The sequence below is a fragment of the Montipora foliosa genome, chromosome 2 (assembly GCF_036669935.1).
Source record: "Montipora foliosa isolate CH-2021 chromosome 2, ASM3666993v2, whole genome shotgun sequence".
Classification (NCBI taxonomy): Eukaryota; Metazoa; Cnidaria; class Anthozoa; order Scleractinia; family Acroporidae; genus Montipora; species Montipora foliosa.
Genome location: NC_090870.1, coordinates 20340472 through 20362971, shown reverse-complemented (window position 1 = coordinate 20362971; position 22500 = coordinate 20340472). Strand labels below are relative to the sequence as shown.

At 40.6% G+C, this 22500-nt stretch overlaps 2 protein-coding genes across 6 annotated transcripts in view; one reads left to right on the top strand and one right to left on the bottom strand.

Annotated features, from left to right (window-relative positions):
- Positions 1-3316, bottom strand: part of LOC137992642 (IQ domain-containing protein H-like) — a 79613-nt gene extending 76297 nt beyond the window's left edge. Inside the window, exon 1 of the mRNA XM_068838101.1 lies at positions 3117-3316. Within this exon, the coding sequence (XP_068694202.1) occupies positions 3117-3176 (60 nt within the window). The 5' untranslated portion in view covers positions 3177-3316. The remainder of the gene's footprint in view (positions 1-3116) is intronic.
- Positions 3317-3430: 114 nt separating this feature from the next.
- The window catches only part of LOC137992637 (alpha- and gamma-adaptin-binding protein p34-like), a 76517-nt gene continuing 57447 nt past the window's right edge, over positions 3431-22500 (top strand). For 3 of the 5 annotated variants that reach the window (XM_068838089.1, XM_068838087.1, XM_068838088.1), the window contains exons 1-2: positions 3431-3650; positions 11603-11805. In XM_068838089.1, coding sequence (XP_068694190.1) covers positions 3578-3650; positions 11603-11805 — 276 coding nt within the window. In that variant the 5' untranslated portion in view covers positions 3431-3577. The remainder of the gene's footprint in view (positions 3651-11602; positions 11806-22500) is intronic. The other 2 variants (XM_068838086.1, XM_068838091.1) reach the window with 2 other exon arrangements.

The window sequence follows — 22500 nt, the reverse complement described above, 5'->3', positions numbered from 1 at the left end:
TGTAAAAAATGTCCACTGCAAGCGACTGAATAATGTTTGTAAAAGTTTCGCAAGGGAATGATTCAGGGCCAATGCAATCTTGTCAGAAATACATTGTACCTGATAACTAAAAGGTATTCAGGATGTGTGCAAGCATTTTACTTCTTTTAATTCCTATTTTGTTTTTGTCTCGTTGTACAACAACCATTAAGCCGCGGCTACAGGAGCGATTTGTCTCGCGTCGGTGACGCGATTTCAGATTTTGTTGCGTTGCCTGCGCGCCAAGGTGGCTACACTTGTGACAAATTTGGCAACAAATCGAAGGCCATGCAAATCACATACTTCAAGAGAGCTGGGCACTATAAACAGACATTCTTCGTTTTTTAATTTCATTGGCTAAAATACTCTTTAGCCGCGTCCCAAGCATGGGCAAAAATTTGCAGGGTGGCTACACGAGCAAGTATCTCTGCGATTATGTCGTGAAAGTTTCAACTCTGGTGACTTTTTTCTTGCGATTTTTTCACCTGTTGCGTCGCCAGTTCAAGGGTGGCTACATGTGTCATTTTTATCTTGTGCTGGCAACACGACAAAGTTTGAAAAAATCACATCACCAGTGCGAGCAAAAAATCGCTTATGTAGCCACAGCTTCATGCTCCATTGTTTGCATGTGGGAACACGTCACGATTGCTTTGCAGGAGTGACAGGCATCATTGCTTATTTCAGTCGAGTAGCAGTTCACACAAGCTGTTAACTTTGGTAGTCCATTTTAGATTGTCAAATATCACGAATTTGACACCATTTTCCGAAACCTTGCAAGTACTGTATGTTGTGCAATGTTAAAAGCCCTTCAATATTAAAACTGTGCAGCCAAAACGGTTTAAGGAGGCTCAAAAGGGTTTTCAGCTGAGCGCGTGCGCGTAAACCACACATGCGCAATTCTAAAAGCTGCTCACGTCAGCTCATGATTCAAAATGGGTCACCAGAAATAAACAAATACCGCTAATTTTGCTCACCTTTCTTCTAATTCCTATATATATGGAATATAAAATAATAGACATCCCCTATTCACGAAAACTACGAAAATTGTATGTACACACACAGTTTAATGGTCACTTAAATCCCTTTGTGTTTGCCTGTAGCTCCACTCGCGTGTGCACTCAAATGAGCGAGTGACGCATGCGTAAATGCCGATCTTGTATCCCCCTCATTTTTCCTGATTTTGCAACTTTATTCGTTTAAATCTCTGCTTCTGGGCGGTGACTTATTTTCATTTTTTGCATGTTACCTTAGATTAATTTAAAACGTTTGTCTTTCAAATTTAAAAAAAATTCTGTAGGTGAAAAAAAAATTAGGCACACATTTCAAAAAAACTGATTTTTCTGAAAAAATGACCTACAGATTTTGTTGAATTTTAATATTTTAGAGTTATTTCTAACATTATCTGGTAACGCTGAATGGGAAGATTTCATCGTCCCGTTTTTTCAAAAAATACAATATATCAAGAAATGCCTTATATCATTGCCATGGTAAGTAAACGTTATTTGGGGGAAAGAGTGATGTGAGAAATCTATGACGGGTACTTAAGGGCCTACTGACGTATTTTTTGGGGTGAGTTGCTAAGGATGTAATAGTTAACTAATTTGAGAGAAATTTGGCATTATTTTGGTCAGTTTCTAACTTTTGTAAACCAATGACCCTAAATATGACGTCATCAAGCCACGCCCATGGTCACGTGACCAATAAAAGAAAACTCTAAATTTGTCTACGTGCTACACAATTTGGGTATTTCATCAGTGGTTTCATAATTAATTTGTATTTGTTTTTGAATCCAGCCAAGCGTGGTTTTCTTTTTATTTTGAAAAGTGTTCTTTTTAGAGAGATAAACGATACTGAAATATCCATAAAAGTTTCAAAAAAGATGATTTGAAAAAATCAATGCTTACCTATATTCTGTATTTGGAGGTGAAATGTGCCATATGAAAAAAAATTGATTCAAGTTAAAGACCGCCGGAAATTTAGGTTTTTTGTCAAACCGGAAGTCAGTTCGTTTGCGCATGCGCAGTTGATCTGAGAATGAGCGCGAGAAAGGGCGAGGAAAAACCTTGGGTGGAAACACCAGTTTGTGCGGTGATTTTTGCTTGTGGGTGGGTTTTCTGGTCAGCTCACAATATGATGATCTCAGTCACCGGAAGTAACATTTCACTTCCCTAGCAACGCTCGGAAAATCCGTCCGTGGGACCTTAATACCCTCGCCAAATTTCGTCTTGATATGATTACCCTAACTGTATCTAAGGACAAAATATCTTAATTTGTTTCAAAAACGGAGAAACTATTTCGAGCGTCCTTAATTAATACGCCGTTGTTTTGCCGCGCGCTGTCTGATCAATATACGTGTAAAGGTCAATGTTGGGATGCAGCCGCACCGTAAACGACCGAAATGTAGTGGGACATTCCATTTATAATCCGAACCCCCCCTATGGATGATTAGATTCCTACTGGTCGGATTTTTGTCGGAACCCTTTGAAAAAACCTTTCCTACTCCTTCACTTTTTTGTCGGTGCCTTTGAAAAAGATTCCTACCGGTGGAATTCTGATGGACCTCATCCATAGGGGGGGGGTTGGATTATAAATGGAATGTCCCAGCTAAATGTGTTTCATCACGGTGTATTAAACCGGCACAGATAGTTGTTTTTCAAACACTACGTTAAAGAATTGGCAAGTAAATCAACGGACGTGATGCGTTTCACCTTTAAGTTTGGTTTCCAAGAAGGTATTTATTAAAAGTCGTGTAGCGCTTGAATCTTTAATTATTAGTCATTTTTTTATGGCCGATAGCGACATCGAAAAGCCAAATTTCCGATATTAATTTGGAGAAGCACACTTAGTCAAATCGAGGTTTGGGCCATTGCCCTTCGTGGAAGAAGCGGCGCAACTGAACGTACTGACGGTCCTTCCAATTCGTTTCTTTTGAGTCAGGAGAACGACTTTAGAAATAAAAACGTTTTCACAAGCAATTGTTTAAGGAATACGAAGAGATTTGAAAAGTCGTTCTCATTTGCATCAAATCACAAGTGAACGCAAGTCGTACGTGGTAAAACGGTTTCGCAATTTCAATGTGGTTACACGATTATTCTTACCTTTACAAGAATTTCTCCGATATCTGTGGATCCTGGCTGAATATCTGTCAGGGCAAACATCCTACAAAAAGGGCACGTCCGGTCACCGTGTTTCTTGGTTCACAGCAGCATCGGAAGCGTTTACCTAAATGCACATCCAATGGACCATGCAATGGAGCCAGGAATCACCATAACAACTGTACAAAAAGTCTCAGTTACCCAGAGTCCTCGGGCTTTTTGGTCAGCGGGTTTTAATCCCTGCGTACCAGCCAGGGTGGATACGTTATGTACGGGGACATATATTGTACCGTGCACATAAGACGTGCTTAGCTTACTTAGTCGCATAGTCGCATAACGCAAATACATAACGCATAACGTACCTACCCCCCTGGTGTCATCCGCTGACCAAGAAGCCCGAGGACTCTGGGTACGAGATTGTGTACAATGTAACCAAGTTCCTGTCAAGCTCTAAAAGTAAGGACATGGAAAAAAGTGTCGGTGGCGTTTTGCTTGTGAACTGTAGCTCGTTCCTATCTTCAGATGACATTATCAGAGGTAACATTTGTTGCTTTGGATGAATTCTCCGAAGGCGGGTTATTCCCTAATCCCAAGTCAAGTACATGAAAGACTTAATTCAGTTATAGAAATATTTTTCCATTTTCATTGGCTAAGAAATGCAGTTTTCACGATCAGATAACAAAATTAAGAAGATATTTAACTTGTAATTCAATGCACAACGAGGCAACAAGCCAAACATTCTGTTTGGTCTTTGATCAAAGAATTAACGTCACAAATAACCAATCAGATGCGAGTATCGTGATTATTGCTTGCATCTCAAAGTTTTGTATTACTAATTATGTTATCAAATGATTTTTTCTAGCAACTTGAAATAAATTAATGAGCATTTAAAGGTCTTACAAAAATTACTTGTAGTAATTTATTCCAAATTGCTTTCAAAATCACTACTTACTTTTACTAAGACCACAGGTAGCTTAAGTTTGATATATGAGTATCTGTGCTGTACTTTATTATGCAAGAGTAGAAATATAAGGATTTGTATTGGGAATTCCAAAAAATATTTACGATTTAAAATAAAAAATAGCTTACCTTGCTTCAGGCTTGTGTGTCTTGTTTCTGGTATGGTTTCTGGGTTGATTAAGAACAATTTAGGTGGTTAGTGATTCCTCTTCTTTTCCCTCTATGTATTCTTTCCCAAGCTTGGGCACAGAGACAAGGCTACCGAATGGAGTCACTGAAGGAAAAGGGTCATAAATGCACTCCCAAGGCTTCGATCACCTTGAAATCCCACATAGATCACAGACAATACATTCACTACCCATTCATCTTCTTCATTTGAGCCACTTGTACACTGAGAAAGAATTAAGGGCCGCCAAACTCTGCAAACATTTGCTTTGACAGACATCAAATGAGGCTTTTAATATTCGCTACATTACCAAAACCGTTGGAAGATCGCTTAGCAACCCATGATTGGTCAATGGTGACCAATGGTAAGGCTGGGTTGCCAAGCGAGACTGAATATTTTTTTGAATTTTGAGAAAAATGGTTTTCTCCATACAAATCCCTATATTTCTACTCTTTCATATCATAGTACAGTACAGCTACTCATATATCAAGCTTCAGAGCTACCTGTCATAAGACATGTATGTCCCATAGCTTGCCCGTAAGAGTGTAAAAAGATGTGTTAAGGTGATTCCCTTGTTTTGCATCGTGCATATCATACTGCACATAACATCGTGACTTTAAAGGCAACGGTGTTTCTTGCCGGCCATCTGAAGAGACACAATAAATGCCGCTTTTGATATTCAAAGCTTTTAACTCTTCTCAGTTAAGGACAGTGCCACCTAAAAAGAAAATTTTTTTTCGCAAGGTGAAATGAAAATAGGGGGTAACCATGTATTTTTTATACTGCACACTTAGACAAAGAAACTCAATTTTTTCACAGTTTTTGTCAGCACAAACATTTACTTGCAGTAAAACAACAGTAACGTTTCCTCGAAGATCTACTCCTTTCCTGGAAGATCTACGCAATGGTGGTTGACCAACCGGGTGAGACGCACTAGCTTCGCTCTCTGGGATAGGGCTAAATGAACTTGTAGGATTAGCTTGCATGCTAGGGGAACTCACAGGTTTTGATGCAGACGGGTCAGAAGCATGAGCATGTGTGCGTGCAGCAGGCAGCTCTTGTTGGTGTTTGATGTCAGCGGGAGAGCTGAGACCACTGTCACAGGACTGATCATCATCATGGTTGATGACTGACTGGTCCAGAGTTTTAAAGAAAGAGGAATTTCTGGTAACCGTGTGATTCTCGTTTTGAGCGGTAATCATGCAGCCTTTCTTATCCACTACAGTCAAAGGGGTAGGGTCGTAAACAGTTGCACCTTTAGCGCAGTAAATGGTCTTTTCACGAGTACGGTTTCTCCAGATGAAATAGTGCTGGGTTTTACATAGACCTTGCTGTCGGCATGCGCCTTGAACTTGGATTTCTGCGAAAAATCGCTCCTGTGGACGATCTCCAACACAGGGTCAACGAAGTTGGTCTGTGGTAGCTTGTTACACACAGGACGTTTCAGTAACAATACTGCTGGGGCCACACCAGTGGTTTGATGAGGAGAGGTGCGATAGTTCCTCAGAATCGCTTGCAGTTTCTTTCTTCCACTTTAGCGCCTTTAAGACACTTCTTCGTTGTTTTCACGAATCTGTCCACCTCACCGTTGGCCCTAGGCCATAATGGGGTTACCAAGCGCCTGAGCAAACGTGGCAAACTCTTCTCCGCTGAAAGGTGGACCATTGTCTGATCTAACAATCTTAGGAGTTCCGAATGTACCAAATAGCTGATCTAACTTAGGTACAGTATGACAGCACTAGCGGACGTTGACGACACTGGTTCTACGAAGGGGAACCTTGAATAATCATCAACCCGTAGAAGTAGGGTTTCACCCTCAACATGTGCAAAGGCAATGCTTACTTCATCAAAAGGGCTGTCAGGAAGAGTTGATACTTGGGGTTACAACTTGGCACGGTAAACAGGCCTTGACCTTTGTTTCAACAATTTTGTCTATGCATGGGAACCACACCTTTTCTCGCAGGAGAGCCTTAGTTTTAACTATGCCCAAGTGACCTTCATGGGCAATGTCAACAATTCGTTCTTGTAGTGCACCAGGAACTACTAAACGATCCGATTTTAACAGGACAGTGTCAGTGCAGGTTAACTGCTCCTTGACTTGCTCATAGCGGGATAGCTCAGATAATGATACACCAGGTGGTGCCTTGTGCTAGCAACCAGATCCGTTGCGGTTGCAGATTCTACCTCAGACAGTGTTTAACAGCTTTTGGTACTGCATTTCTTATAATAAAAGAGATGTGGTCTTCAGACTTGATTTCATAATTGTGAGATTGCAAGTCTCCTACTGGGTGTCTCGAAGCATAATCTGCTGGGTTTGAGGCACCAGGGCGATATTCTACTGTGAATTGGTACTGCTGTAGCTCCATGAGCCAACGTTCTATCCTGGCGGACGGTTTAGAGGTGGGGTTGTTAAACAAGGAAACCAGAGGTTGATGGTCTGTGATTACTTTAAATTCCCCTCCATAGATAAAAAAGTGAAAGAGCTTTACAGCCCAGTAAACTGACAAAGCTTCACGATCAAACTGTGGATATCTAGCTTGAGTTGGTGTCAGTGGAGAACTGGCATAATGCAAAGGTGTCACTTCATTAGTCGAAACATCTTTCTGGGTCAGGACAGCACCTAAACCAATGGGACAACCATCGACAAAGATGGAAGTAGGTTTCTTTGGATCAAAGTATCCAAGGGTAGTCTTGGTACATAGTGCCGCTTTTAAGTGTTCAAATGATGACTGTTCTTCCTCAGTCCACTGCCACTTCACACCATTACAGGTCAGCTGTCGAAGAGGCCTGGTGATAAGTGCAAAATTCTTGATGAACCTAGAGCAGAATGCGGCAGAGCTAAGGAGGCTTCGTACTTCAGATACATTGGTTGGTGGCACAACATTTTCAAGAGCTTCAACCTTTTTAGGGTCAGGTGACATGCCCTTTTGAGAGAAAACATGGTCAAAGAAGAGCATAGTGGGAACTCGAAACTGACACTTAGGTAAGTTTATTGTCAGACCACTCTCCTGGAGTTGACGGAACACTTGTCTCAGATGTCGGTCATGAGTGTCTTGGTCTGCGCCCCCAACATAGATGTCATCACTGATGTTCTTGACGCAGGGTATGCCATGGATTGCATCACCCACCTTCTTTTGGAAGATTTCTGCTGCGCACGAGAGACCAAAATTGAGACGTTTGAATTGGAACAGTCCAACGTGTGTAGAAAACGTTCTCAGTGCTCTTGAGTCGGGATGCACTGGTGGTACCCTTGATTTAAGTCCATCTTACTAAACACTTAACAACCGTTCAGGTCTGACACTACGTCATCGATGGTGGATATGATGTGTCACTCCCTGATGATAGCTTTGTTAAATGAACGCATGTCCACACAAATTCTAATCTCGTTCAGTCTATTCAGCTTGGGCAAGACAACAATTGGCGATACCCAAGGGGTGGGGCCTTCTACACGTTCAATGATGTCATCATTTTCGAGCTGTTTGAGTTTTCCCTCCACCTGCTTTCTTACATGGAAAGGGACTCGGTGATGTGGCTGAGCCACGGGTTTGACAGATTCATCTACATGTATGCGTGCTGGTTCACCTTAAGTTTGTACTTGCCCATTCCACTGGTTAGATTAGGAAATTCCTTGAGAAAATCTGGGGCATCAGGTGGCAGGCTAACAGGAGGTTCGACTGTACTGACAGCTTTAATAAGATTTAATGCTTGTGAGGTTGTCCAGCTAAGTATGGAGCTTGATGAACCCTTTGCGACATAGAATGTTTCCACGGATAAACAGCTACCACTGGTGACAGTAGCTCGGAACTTTCCACAAAGGGTTAGTGGCTTATCAGACATGTATGGATACACTTTGGCACTTGTTTCAACCAGTTGTGGCTTTGATTTAAGGCCATCAAAGTCTCTCTTGCTTAAGATATTCACGGTTGCTCCTGAATCTGCCATAATGCGGATTGGTGTGTTCATGATGGTGACCTGAAAGATAGGCTTGCCAGCTTCGTGTCCCTGTGCACCAATGTTAAAGTATACTCTTCACTGTTGTCACTATCAACACCGGCTAGAGATGAAATTTCACTACTCGGAGACTCTTCCAACATCTGCAGACCTGACATGGTATTTGCCTCTTGACTTTTTCTTTGGGTGCGAAGATTTGGACCAATTATTGGGTTTGCCATGACAAACTTTGGAGAAATGGTTCATTTTGCCACAGTTCAAACACTTTTTACCTTGAACAGGGCAAGTTCCTTGCATGCAAGGGGAGCTCACAGGTTTTGATGCAGACGGGTCAGAAGCATGAGCATGTGTGCGTGCAGCAGGCAGCTCTTGTTGGTGTTTGATGTCAGCCGGAGAGCGTAGACCACTGTCACGGGACTGATCATCATCATGGTTGATGACTGACTGGTCCAGAGTTTTAAAGAAAGAGGAATTTCTGGTAACCGTGTGATTTCCAACACATAAACCACACCTATTGCTACGCAATCCAGACTTTGGTAGACCACGAGAATACTCTTTCTCCTGAACGTCGGTTGCTTTATTTCTACCATAGCCCAGTACATTGGATTGCTGTTTCTCCATCTCACTGGTCTGTTCGTCGGCGGTTTCCATGGCGCGAGCTACTTTCAACACGTTCTCAAGATTGAGGCTCTGTTCGATTGCTTTACGTCTCAGGTGAAGCGATGAGGTTCCTTGAATAATCTGCCACTTCATTTCCAGTTCGGGATCGGCGAATTGACACTTGTGTGCTAACAGCTGGAGACGTGTGTAAAACTCGATAATGTTTTCGCCAGACTTTTGCGTTTTCTGACTAAAGACATAGACGGGATAATCCACACACTTTTGAGGCTCGAAATGGTCAGCAAGAGCCTTTACAGCAGTCTTGTATTCATCACTTCCTTCCGGTGGTTCTGGAACAGTAAGGGTCTCAAACACATCACAGGTTTCTTCTCCCACGTAATGCAACAACATGGCTTTCTTTTTAGATGCTCGGGTAATGTTCATTGCTGTAAACATGTTGTCCAAACACTTGACATACTCAAAGCGAACGGGTACTGTATCTCTTGGTTGAAGATCAAACTCAGGAAAGGTCGGCAGGTTAACTGCCATTGCAGAGGCTGCTGAAGGCTGCGAAGGCGAAGTGGTTGATGATCTGCAGGCATTGAAAACCGGTTCCGGTTGATTTAACACTTTAAACGCAAAGATTTCCGTTTTCGATGACTTGCATCCCATCCTCGTCGCCATTTGTGATGTTTTGAATGGATTTCAAAACAGGATGCAAATGATTAACAACGATTTAATAAACAGTTGCAAGAAGACGTGTTACAGCATAGGTGGACGCCATTATCGTTCTGTTCCATCTATCCCATAGTTCCTAGCAAACATCCAGTATCAATAACTTTCAGTTTATATGAACATTACAGTGGCAGCTGCTTGTGCAAAAAAAAATCAAATGCTTGCCTCATGCTTGGTGGTAAGAGCTTAATTTTTTAACAATAATAATTATGTATAAGATTGACTTTTGTTATTAAATTTATGAGAAAAACTAACGCGGAGAGATTTCGACGTTTCGATGACATCCTGTCATCATTATCAAGAAAATGAAGAATAAAATTTTTGAAGAAAATTTACAAAAGTAAGTAGTCAAAAAACTAAACCAAAAACAATAGTCTATTGTTCTAAGCCAGTGAATCATCCAGTGACCTCACACAAAGGAAAACCCAAAGTCAAGTAAAAACTTTAGCACGTATTGAGTCTGATTGGATGTTAAGGCTTGGTCTGTACTTTTTGATCAGGAGCATCTCGTATACCAGACAGTCCATCTTTCCTTGGCATTTCCTCAGAACTGCAAAATTCTTGGCTAAGTCAAGAGGCTTGGCTAAGTCAAGAGTCAATCTCTTGACTTAGCCAAGAATTTTGCAGTTCTGAGGAAATGCCAAGGAAAGATGGACTGTCTGGTATACGAGATGCTCCTGATCAAAAAGTACAGACCAAGCCTTAACATCCAATCAGACTCAATACGTGCTAAAGTTTTTACTTGACTTTGGGTTTTCCTTTGTGTGAGGTCACTGGATGATTCACTGGCTTAGAACAATAGACTATTGTTTTTGGTTTAGTTTTTTGACTACTTACTTATGTAAATTTTCTTCAAAAATTTTATTCTTCATTTTCTTGATAATGATGACAGGATGTCATCGAAACGTCGAAATCTCTCCGCGTTAGTTTTTCTCATAAAAAAAATAAATAATTATTGCACTGAAAGTATTGATCCCAGAACCTGACATGTGTGGTTGTCTTGGAATAATATACGACATTTGGTTTTCCTTATTAAATTTGATTACATGTACAATTTAACCTCCTGTAAGCAGACACCCTTGGAACTGAGGGTAACTGTCCACTTACAGGAGGTGTCCACTTATGGAAGGTTGAAAAAAGGTTGTTACAACAATTGTCTGGGAAATAAAAAACACTTCGAAGATCCTCAAGGAGGATTATCCTGTGAAATTTAATGGATTTCAATCTGGAAAAACAGCAGAATACGTTCATTTTGAGCGCTTTTCTATGAAGTGTGGAGCTACCTCTAAATTCAAGAGGGAATGCAGTTTCTTTGCGTGGTACTTAGAGCGGTTTTACTTTGGTTTAGCATTAGTCTAAGAGCGGTTTTCAATTGAATGTCGAAAGTAATTATAATTAATAAATACCATATTATGGGCAAGTATTGGTGAGTTATTTTTGCATTCTAGAGAAAAATTATTGACAGTAATTTTTCTCTAAAAATGCAAAAATAACTCAACAGTACTTGCCTATAATATGGTAGTAGGTGCTCCAAATTCCCGGATAACAACAACAACAAAGGCGGGCAATGTAAACAAGTGCACAGTAACAATAGGTGGCACCATCCTTGAGGTAGCTGTAAAACAAGGTAAACAAGTAATGCTCTAATAAGGGTCGATCGGCGCCACAACATTGTATCATGTAGTTGCAATATTGTGGTACCAAATGAAACACAAATAATTGCTGAACAAGATACAGTCATTATTGAGATGTAATATGCCACCGTAGCAACAGGCAAGTACTGAAAAAACACCCTTTATTTTGTCTTTAGTTGGTTATATCTTAAAAACGAACTAGGTGACCCCCATTTTTTATTTCTGAAAAGTAATCAGGTATGGTGGACCCCCCTCCCCCCCCCCCCCTTTTAATGGTTAATTTTAAGGGAAAAAAAAGCTGGATAGTAGAAGGTAGTATTTACATAAAAAAGACGTGAAACTGCATTTGGAGCCAGACACTAAGTTCATCAGGTTTCAACACTTCAAGGCTTAATTTTATAATAGTGCAACCAATTCTGAAAACTATTACAATTTCCACCTAGAAATGTTCAACAATAAAAGACCAGAGCCAAAGCACATTTCAGACTGCTTAAATGCATACCTATGGCAAATAGAAAACAAGTACTACACAGCTGACATCCATCTTTGTACCTGCTCTGTGACTTCTCCTCCCAGAAACCATGAGTGTGGATTTGCAGAAAATTTGTTTTTTCAAAGTATAATTATTGTCTTCGATGAAAATGAGGTAAGGCAACTTCTCTTTTGGTTTTTTTAATGTAAAAAGAATTTGAGATTCTGTATGGAGGTTTTGCAAATGAATTTATTAAGAACAGTACCGATCATAATAATTACCGGTATTAATATCTGACTATAATGTTATTTATACTGATGGAACAGGGTTTTAAGATAATGTCTCCAGGCTCAGCCTACTCACGCATGCTGTTCCCTTTTTAGTTGTGGTTAGGTTAAAAGCATATCACCGACTAGAACGTTAGGGGTCATAATATGCAAGTTTGTCACTCGCTCAGTTGAATTCAAATCCATATGGCAACGTAATACGTTGAAATATTCAACGACTTCTCTTGGTTTGTTCTGCCGGGATTGATACGCGTTGCAGTCAGCATGTGTTACCAGGCCATAATGTTCAGGGAAAGACTTAAGGTGTCACTGTGCTATGTGTGTTAAAAATGAATGCAAAGAGACATTTGTTCGTCGCTCTACCAAGTTCACAGGTCCATTCATATTAGCAAAGGAGCATGCTGTGACATTGCCGTGGAGAGTGACAATAAATTTTTATTGTGTTCACCTAAAGCAAACTTAACTGCACTTTTAGTTTATTATTATTTCATCATTCCATTGGTTATTATTCAATACCTATAACGTATACTTGTAACACATTTAAAAGCTAAGGGTGCTTAAATGTAAAAGACAGGGTTAAAACCTCTCGATAGCTGTGTTTCCATAGTTGAGAAATATCCAGATGTTTTCGCCATCACCTTGTTCTAGTTGAACAGCGAAGCATTCCTTTACGATAAGAATCGAATTGACCTCTTTTAGCTTGCACGTTTTCCCGTTGCAGACCATGTGATGTTCTCGAGGGAATTCTCCTCAAGCACGTGCATAAGACGACATTTGAAAGAAACTGTTCTCTAGAGTAACATCCCATGGTCTGAGATCGGAAAAACAAAACGTACAAGCTGAAGAGGTCAATTTCTTCTTTCCTAGCAAAATAGTTATCCTGAACCTTGTAAAAAGTTTAAAGGAGCCGAAAACATTGGTTGCGATTATTTTCACCAGGCTCTTTTGCATCTACAAAATGCTACTGAATACAGCATGTTTCATGATCCATTCCAGATTTTGTGAAAGGTTGAAAAGTTTTGGAAACAATCCTTGTTTTTACTTACCGCAAACATTCATAGCTGCTTATACAATAGTTGACCCTTATGAAAATGATGTGGTGTAGCCTGCCAATGATAATACATTCTTTTTACTGGGTTGCCTATGGCAAACCCAGTCGAGGTCTGCGTTTTGTTTGTTTGTTTTCTTTTTTTTAGTTTTTACTGGGTTGCCCTATGGCAAACCCAGTCTAGAAATGGAGGGCATTTGTTCGGTGTTATTTTTTTTTTCTTCCGTGTCGGTAAAAGTCTTGCCTGTCACTCCCCTGGTAAGTGGTATCTTTGTGCATCGGAGCCTTCTGCGCGTATTTTCTTAGGATCGAGAGGGTAGTGGAACTGCGTAGATTCCTCTGGTGGACACAGTAGAACAATTAACTTAGCCTGCAATGGCATCGAAAGTCATGTAACGCGAATGGCGTTTTACTGGATCCTTAAACAAGTCAGTTGGATAAACTACGCAGGCGGTGAAAACCAACACCTGGAATCTCAAAAGCGACGAGTAATGGACTTCGACAACAATCTGTCGCCCGTCGAGCAGAAATCAAAGTGAGCTGCATTTCTAAAATAATATTTACCAAGTGTGCTGTTATGTAGAACACTGAAACCAAATGGAAAATTCTCTGGTAACTTATGGGTTCAACAAAGACAAGAGAACGAATCGAACACCTTAAGTGGATCTGTGTCAACTCTGCACAGTCTTCAGGTAATGTGACAGCCAAGAATTATTTGAAAGAAAGCTTGTCGTCCATTTTGTGCTTCATTATTCAAGGAAACGGTTCTTCATGGAAACGGCTTGATCCTGAAATTTTAGTTTGTTGTAATATTTCGCATATTTGACACGATTGAGTTTTTTCTCTTCACGCACGCAATAATAGCAAATATGTTGTTTGTTTCAAAAAATTGTTCGCTGGAAAAGGTGGCCTTTATGAATTCATCATGGTTTATTATATGTGTGCTGGATAGTTTTTATGGCGATAGTAAAGCATTTTCTTGTTATTCAAGGAAAATGTTCTTCAGGAAAGGGTTTGAACCTGAAGTACATGGTAATTTGACACGATTGAGTTTCTTGTCTTCACGCACGCAATGAAGTAGGAAGAGGTTTTCGCCTCTAATAGCAAATATGTTGTTTGTTTCAAAAAATTGTTCGTTGGAAAGGTGGCCTTTATGAATTCATCATGTTTTATAATATGCGAGCTTAACTGGATAGTTTTTATGGCAATAGTAAAGCATTTTCATGTCAAAATGAGGTTAGCGTTTTTGTGTTGTGCTAACTTAATTAAATATAAATATACATTTTGCCTCGTGAATTTGTTATTCTCGTTAACCAGCAATGGAAAGTCATTGCAACGCGAATGGCGTTTTAGTGCATCTTATGTTGTTTGTTTCAATAAAATGTTTCGCTGGAAAAGGATTCTGTGATATTTTCTGCCTGTAGTATTACAAAGCTGTCAGATGCTCAGAGGGCACGCTTATCAACATGTCAGCCCAGAAGCCAATGTTTCTCACTTCCCATTTATTTTCTTCAATCTTTCTGGGTTCAGTTATTTGCTAGTAACTACATGTCTTTTCAGGCTATTTACCCAAGGCTTCTACCATGGCACTACAATGATTGACAATACCAAAACAATATCGTGCATTGTTAGAGCTACATATTACGCAAGGACAGATTTTTTCGTCGTACGAACGTGTGAGAACCTGTGAGCCTAGGGCCTCTGCTGGTATGACTTCTGGGTGACCCCTTAAATACTTGCAAAAATTGTCTAGAACGGTGCACGTACCACAGGCAACCCAGTGTGCCCTCAGGGAGGGTCTTATTTTTTATTTATTTTTTTATTCGTGTCGGTAAAAGTCTTGCCTGTCACTCCCCTGGTAAGTGGTGTCTTTGTGCATAGAGCCTTCTGCGCGTTTTTTCTTAGGATCGAGAAGGTAGTGGAACTGCGTAGATTTCTCTGGTGGACACAGTAGCATCATTAATTTAACCTGCAATGGCGTCGAAAGTCATGGAACGCGAAGGGCGTTTTAGTGGATCCTTAAACAAAATATACCCTTATGGAGCTCAATAATGGAAAGTCAGTTGGATAAACTAGGCAGGAATCTCAAAAGCGACGAGTACTGGACTTCGACAACAATCTGTCGCCCGTCGAGACGAAATCAAAGTGAGCTGTATTTACCTGAAGTACATGGTAATTTGACACGATTGAGTTTCTTGTCTTCACGCACGCAATGAAATAGGAAGAGGTTTTCGCCTCTAAGAGCAAATATGTTGTTTGTTTCAATAAATTTTTCGCTGGAAAAGGATTCTGTGGTATTTTCTGCCTTTGTGAATTATAATATCATGTTGTGTATTGAATTTTCGAGCTTAAGGTTGAAATGTGATATGGAAGAAGTTTTTTAGTATTGCTCTGTAAGCTGGAAGGGTTCACAGGCCTGTTGGAAGCGTGCTTGAGTTTCAACAAAATGAGCCCCAAAATCAGTGAAGAATTGTGACGCAGTTGAATAATAAAGTAGCTTCTATTTCCAAAATGATGGAATTACCTGGTGATAAATAACGTCGTACGCGTCTTGGAGAGTAAATTTTGACTTTGCATAAACAAGACTTGGGCGATTGTGATCTTTGTTTTGACTTCGCTCATTTCATTGTCAAACTTTATAACACTTGACAGAAAAAGAAACTTACAGAAACCCGGTATCTTGCCATCATTTGACACAGATACTTCACTGTTTGGCGAGTAAACATGCCGCGGTAACTTCATCACGGCGCCCGCTGAATTCCGGCGATGTCACTTTCGATTTTGCTGCGCCATTTTGAAATTTAGTTCATTTGGAAATTAGTCCAAGTGGCGGGGTATTCTACAGTATTGTGCATTCCTTTTTCTGGGTACCGCGTACCGCGTAGCCGGCTACATGGAATATAGTTCGAGTGGCGTGGTATTCTGCAGTTAAGCCAATTTTGCGATTTATTTGTGCAGCCAAAACGTACAATAACAAAATTGAACGTTGCAAAAATCCCCCAAAATGTTTGTCGCTGATCGTAACTTTTTATATTCTATATTCACGGTTCAAAATAAATGTTGTTTTCATGTCGTAAATATGTTATTCTCGAGCGATCGTCCTGGAAACTTCCTTCTGCTCTTTCTAAAAACTGTGGATCAATATTTATTTACTTTTGCATCAATATTTGTTTTTGCATAAAGCAAGCTAACAAAATCTGTACCTTGCTGAGTTCGCATTTGTTAGCGTTAATAGTATTTTCGGTCCGATGCTTCTGTGTTGAGAGGGGTATATTATTTTGGTCTCCCATCCAAACACTAATCCCGCCCAAGAGGGCTTAACTTCAGTGAACTTCGGTATTACAAAGCTGTCAGATGCTCAGAGGGCACGGTTAAACTTGTGGTCAAAAGAAGTTTATCAACATGTCAGCCCAGAAGCCAGTGTTTCTCACTTCCCATTTATTTTCTTCAATCTTTCTGGGTTCAGTACTTTGCTAGTAACCACATGTCTTCTCAGACTATTTACCCAAGACTTCTACCATGGCACTACAATGATAGACAATACCAAAACAATATCGTGCACTGTTAGAGCTACATATTACTCAAGGACAGGTCTGTTTCGTCGTACGAACGTGTGAGGACCTCTGAGCCAAAGGGCCTCGTCTAGTATGACTTCTTAATGACCGCCCAACTTGAAAAAAAGTGTCTGGAACGGTGCACGTACCACAGGCAACCCAGTGTACCCTCACGGAGGGTCTAGTTAGATAAAAATCAAACACGAATTCTGAAGTCATTGTTTCCCAATATGATCAGAAAGCAACTGATGGCAACAGAACTCCCATTTTGTAAGCTTCTCCACACTTCTCCTTTGATTTTTATTTCTGTCCACCTCAAACCATGCCCAGTATAGATTTAACTTTTTGTTTTTTTTGGTTATTACGTCGTAATAGCGTAAGGGCTACTCTCAAGAATAAAGTATGTTGATTGCCTTTAATACACGCAATCTTGGATTTCATTGTGGTTGCAGTCATAAGAATGGTGTAATACCTTTCGTAATCATGGAGGATATGAGCTGTTAGTAGTAACGTGCTCGTAATAGCGTAATAAAGTAATTGGCCTTTAGCACTCACGGGAACTGAGTGTTGAAAATTTAAAATGCGAGAGTAACTTATTCGTTGTAATAGCATTAAAAGCTTGTTCACTGGCGATAACGAATGGTATGGAAAGTGGATAGAGTTAGCGTAAGTGAACCTTGAAAACGTCGTCATAGCGTAATAATGTAACAAGCTTTTATTGCCTACGATAACCGATCAATGCAAATGAAAAGTATGTGGATACTCAGTCGCAATGGCGTAATAATGTATAAATATGCCTTATCGAGCATAGCGCACTAAATTAAGGGAAAGTGTATGGATACTGTATTGTAATATCGTAATAATGTAATATGCATTTTGTACTCTCGATAACCAAGTCATGAGAATGAAAAGTGAAAATATATTCTGTTGTAATAGTGTAATAAGGTAATAATCCTTTAGTACAACAACAACCAGGCATTGAAAATGAAAAGTGTAAGTATGCTCAGTCGTAATGGCGTAATAATGTACAGTAATAAGCCTTTAGAACTCACTACAACGAAGCACTGGAAATGAAAAGTGTAAGTATACTCAGTCGTAATAGCGTACTAATGTAATAAGCCTTTAGTACTCACTGCAACCCGTCGTAAGAGGGTAATAACATAATAAGTCTTCAGTAATCACGGCACTCAGTGGTCATGGCATAATAATCCTTTTGTTATCATGATAACAGAGCCGTGAGATTGAAAAGTTTAAGGTTTTCTAACCTGCGCCCTCTCTTAAGAAAAGTCTGCTAGATCGCAGGTTATTTGGCATTCTAGAGGCCAGTCCATTTTACCACCGCGCCTCATGTTAAATAAATATTGTGATAAACAAGCAATATAATTACAATCTAAGTGGTTTGTCAGCGATATTTTTCAAAAGCATGTGATATTCCGCTTTCATTCCTTCATTTGTACCGAAAACCAGAGGTGTGAAGCACACCATTGCAACATCCAGCCCTTTCCTTCACTGTTAATCTTTCGTCTTCTTCTTGTCCTTTTTTAATTCCTTGAAGACTGCTGTTGTTTTGCTCTGATCACTTAGGTTGTGTTCTATTGGGATCAACTGTTTTTAGTTGGTTGGGTTGGTTGAGTTTTTTCGTGTTCTATTGGGAAAACACCGTTTTCGGTTGGTTAGGTTGATCAACTTTTTCAACCGGCATCATAGTCTATCAAACTTGGTTGAAACGGTTGAAAAAGCTTTGGCAGCAACCGCTGTCGTTTACGTACGCGGGCCATTTAAAGTCGGCCGCGGGCTCTTGCCATGTTGGTTTCGGGCCTCAACTTGTCAACGCTGATTAGTCTGGTAATAACTATTCCCAGGAGTTACCGCATTTCAACCGAAAACGGTTGGAAAAGTACCTCAACCGCTTCAATCGAAATCGGTTGCGGTTGAAACAGTTGATCCCAATAGAACACGACCTTAGTTAATCTCGAGGTTAACAAATCACGAATTCCGTCCTGTTTTTACGCTACAAAATCCCCGGTATTTCACAAAAGGGCGTGGTCCGTATCGAAGTGCTTTCCAGAAACAATGGTTAGGTAAGAGAGTTCCTGATTATTTTGTACTTATCGAGTCCTGCTCCTCAAAATCATACGGTATCGCATTAATTTAGCCAAGAATTTGCTCCCTTGTTTTCGATCTGCCCTAACAAGTGTCCGAAGTCTAAAAAAAGGGTGGCAACACTGTTAGGACTCTGTATGGAGTATTCTTGATTAAACTGAAGTTGGGAGGACCGCTTTTGAAGAAACAGCGATCGTAGATATTAAAGCGGATATTAACAATCGATCATGATGACCTCTTGGGACCACATATCAGTTTAGAGAAAGAAAACAGAAATCATCCTTTCGTGTTTACTTCCTCTATGAAACGATTCCACGTCGTAATTTTGCGATGGTGGCAAAAAAGCTTACCAGAAAGTGTGATAAACCTACAGAGATATTGTTTTGCCAATTAACATATTTTTCTTTTTTTACATGCAGTGACTTAGTTATCTTCTTGGTATTCATCAGTGTGGAGTATATCCCCTTCAGTTAAGCTCAGTGAGCTGCAAAGATGATGAAAGCCAGCTTGTTCCGTCGAGGAAGCCTGGCATACTTCTTTGACAAAGAACTGTCTCTCAATTTGTTGCCTTTTCCTTCATTGCATCTGTAGAAACATTTCAAACAGTAACATTCCAGATATTATACCGTTATTTTAGCACAGCAAAGGCCCATTTATAGTCATCATGGACTGAGACAGCATCCGTGAGATTCTTAATCACAAGGTGGCTTCATGGGGCCTCCCTAACATAGAAAGAGATTGGCTTGCGACCAAAACAGAAAATAAAAGAATAAATGACCAAAACAGCGACACGGTGACAAAAGTTGCTTCAATCGGATTGAAAGCAAACTAGATGTACTCTGCCACCAGTAAATATGTTTGCATCGTTAAATGAAGTCCTCCTCCTCCTCCTCCTCCTCCTCCTCCTCCTCATTATTATCATTATTATTATCATTATTATTATTATTATTATTATTATTATTATTATTATTATTATTATTATTATTATTATTATTATGACAGTTTGAAACTTTTGAATGTCAATACCTTAAAGCTACCTGGGGCGTTAATCGTAACCCAGGAGCTCCTTAAAAACACCATGTTCAAGTCCTATTTACAAATATCTTTTTAAAAGTATTATCCACTTAAATCTATTAAACTAAGGGAAAATATAAAATAAGTGATTGCTAAAATTAAAAAAAAAAAAAAAAAGAATAATAATAAAAAAAATAATAATAATAATACATTTTTTTTTTTTTACAATAATATCCTTTGCTGAAATGAAATTCGTGTTATATTGCTCGTAAAGTTTATGTGATTACTTTAAAAGTGCGGGCAATATTAAGAGAGCTTGATAAGACCGATTTCTGCATCTTTAGCAGGACTCCTTTAGTTCTCACTCTTGACCCGAGTAAATTCCTCATTCCCTCCTCCATGTCTGTGGACCATCCACCTAGCACGTCAATAATGATGTTGTATTGTTGCACATCGTACCCAGGGTACTGTCGCTTTATCTCCCATCTTAGGGGGGCATACTTGGCTGTCTTCTCCTCTTCCTTACTTGTTCGGTTATCAATCCATGGACAGCTCATCTCTAGTGCTATCACCTTCTCCTGTTGGTGGTCGATAAAACGGGCATCGATTCTGTTTGCTCTCACCTCGGTGTGCTCAGCATACAGCGGGACATCCCAGTAGGCTTGAAACTGGTCGTTTTCATATACCGGTTTGGGTTTTACTTGGGAGAACCATGGTGGGACTTTGTCAATAAGGTTTGCGTCCTTCAGGATCTCGAAGAACAGGATCTTCAAGGCATTATTGTGCCTTTCCAAGTACTTGTTCTGGGCCAAGGTGGGACATCCAGCTAGAATATGCTGAACTGTTTCTGCTGATCTACTGCATAGCCTACATGCCACTTCAGTAGCTGGTCGGGCTCGCACCTTGTGACTGTAATATATTCGTGTTGGAAATAGTTGCTCGTAGAGCTCGATCACTCCTGCAACGGTGTTAGACGGACACAACGTCCAGTCCTTAAGCCAAGCAAAGCAGCCTGCTTTACTCAGACTTACATCCTCCCACCTACTTGTGTGTAGCTTTCCTTGCCACCTCTCTTCCCTCACAGCCTGTGTATTCTGCTTTTCTACAGTTTCCTTCAAGGCAACTTTGATCTTCTTGTCTGTGATTGTTACTCCTCCCTGGGTGATGCAGGGTGACGGGTGCTCAAGGTCCAGGCCAAGACCGAGCTCTGCTGCATACTTCATGCTATCCTTTAAAAATGAATGGTGTCCCACCTCACCTGCTCTTTCTTCAAACTTTCTCACAACTGCAATGGTCGGGTCCAGATTCTTGTAGACTTTCAGAGCAGCCTTTATCTTGACGAGTTTGTATTCTTGCTCGACTGATTTCAGCCCGCGTCCCCCTTTTTCCCTCGGGAGAAACAGTAATGCTGTCGAGCCTAGGGGGTGTTTGCCGCCGCTCTCAACGAGGATTTTTCGAACTTCTCTGTCAATTTGCCTAAGCTCTGCTATTGGCCAGCTCTGGGTCCACATTAGATACCCCAGTATGGGAAGGGCAAATTGGTTCGATGCAGCTACGCGGTTGTGATCTGACAGTGGACTTGACCAGATGACTGACATGCGTTGTAGGTATTCTTTGGCTGCAACATTCAAAGCTAACTTATCATCTTGTTTTAGGTTCTCTAATGTTCCCAGGAACTTGTAATAAGTTCCTTCCTTTAGATTTGTCAGTACTGCTCCGTCATCCAACTGTACACCGGTTTCATCCTTCACCTGTACGCCTCTCCTTACATGGACGGTCGCGCATTTCTTTGGGTTCCATTCTAAGCCTATATCTTGCATCGCACTCTTGGTTGACTTCAGAACCTTGTTGAGTTTGATCTCTGACGCTGCAAACGCCTTAAGGTCGTCAATATACAGCAAATCCGTTATCTTTGTGCTTAAGGGTTTGGACAACTTGTACCCCTCCGAAGCTCGTAGTTTCCAAGCCACAGGATTCATACACAGGGTGAACAACCTGGGGCACAATGCATCTCCCTGAGGGAGGCCGCGTCTGAATTGTATCACTTCAGACTTCTCTATCCCCTGCTTCGTCTTTGCGACGACTTTCGTGTTCCAGCTGTTGCACAGGCTCTCGATAGTGCGGCACAGCCAGGTTGGGAATCTGTGTAGAATCATCATCTCAGCAAGCCATTCATGGTCAACAGAGTCAAAAGCTTTCTTGACATCAATCCAGGCCATGCTCAAGTTACGTTTCCCTCTGTGACAGTCTTGTGTGACCATTCTATCAATGAGCAGGTTATCAACAGTGCCACTGCATCCTGATTTAGCGCCTCTCTGTTCTCCCTCCATTAGGCCATATTCATTTAGGTGACGATCCATTGGTCCTAATAAGCATGATGTAAACCACTTATACATAGTGTTCAAGCAGGTAATTGGTCTTTGGTTGCTACTTGAGAATTCTCCTGGCTTAGGGATCAACGTCGTTTTTCCCTCGGCAAACCACATGGGGTATTCAGAAGGACTCTGGCCGATGGATTGGAACGATTTGGTCACACCCTCATGCAGCGCATGTGCTTTCTTCCACCAATAGTTGGCGATTCTATCTGGCCCAGGAGCGCTCCAATTTCTTTTCTTCATGATAGTTTTCACTGCTTCAGTTGATTCAAGGACAAAATTCTCATTTGATGGTGGTGGGACATATTTATTAATTGCCTCTCTTACATCCTCAAGCCAGGTAGCATTTCTGTTTCCTGTTCCTCCTTCACTCCACACTTGCCTCCAAAATGAGCTTGCTTCTTCGATGTCTTCAAACTGATTGGCATCTGTTTCATTACTGATAGTGCTTGGGCGAGGTTTGTACTTAGGTCTGTTTAGATCCTTAT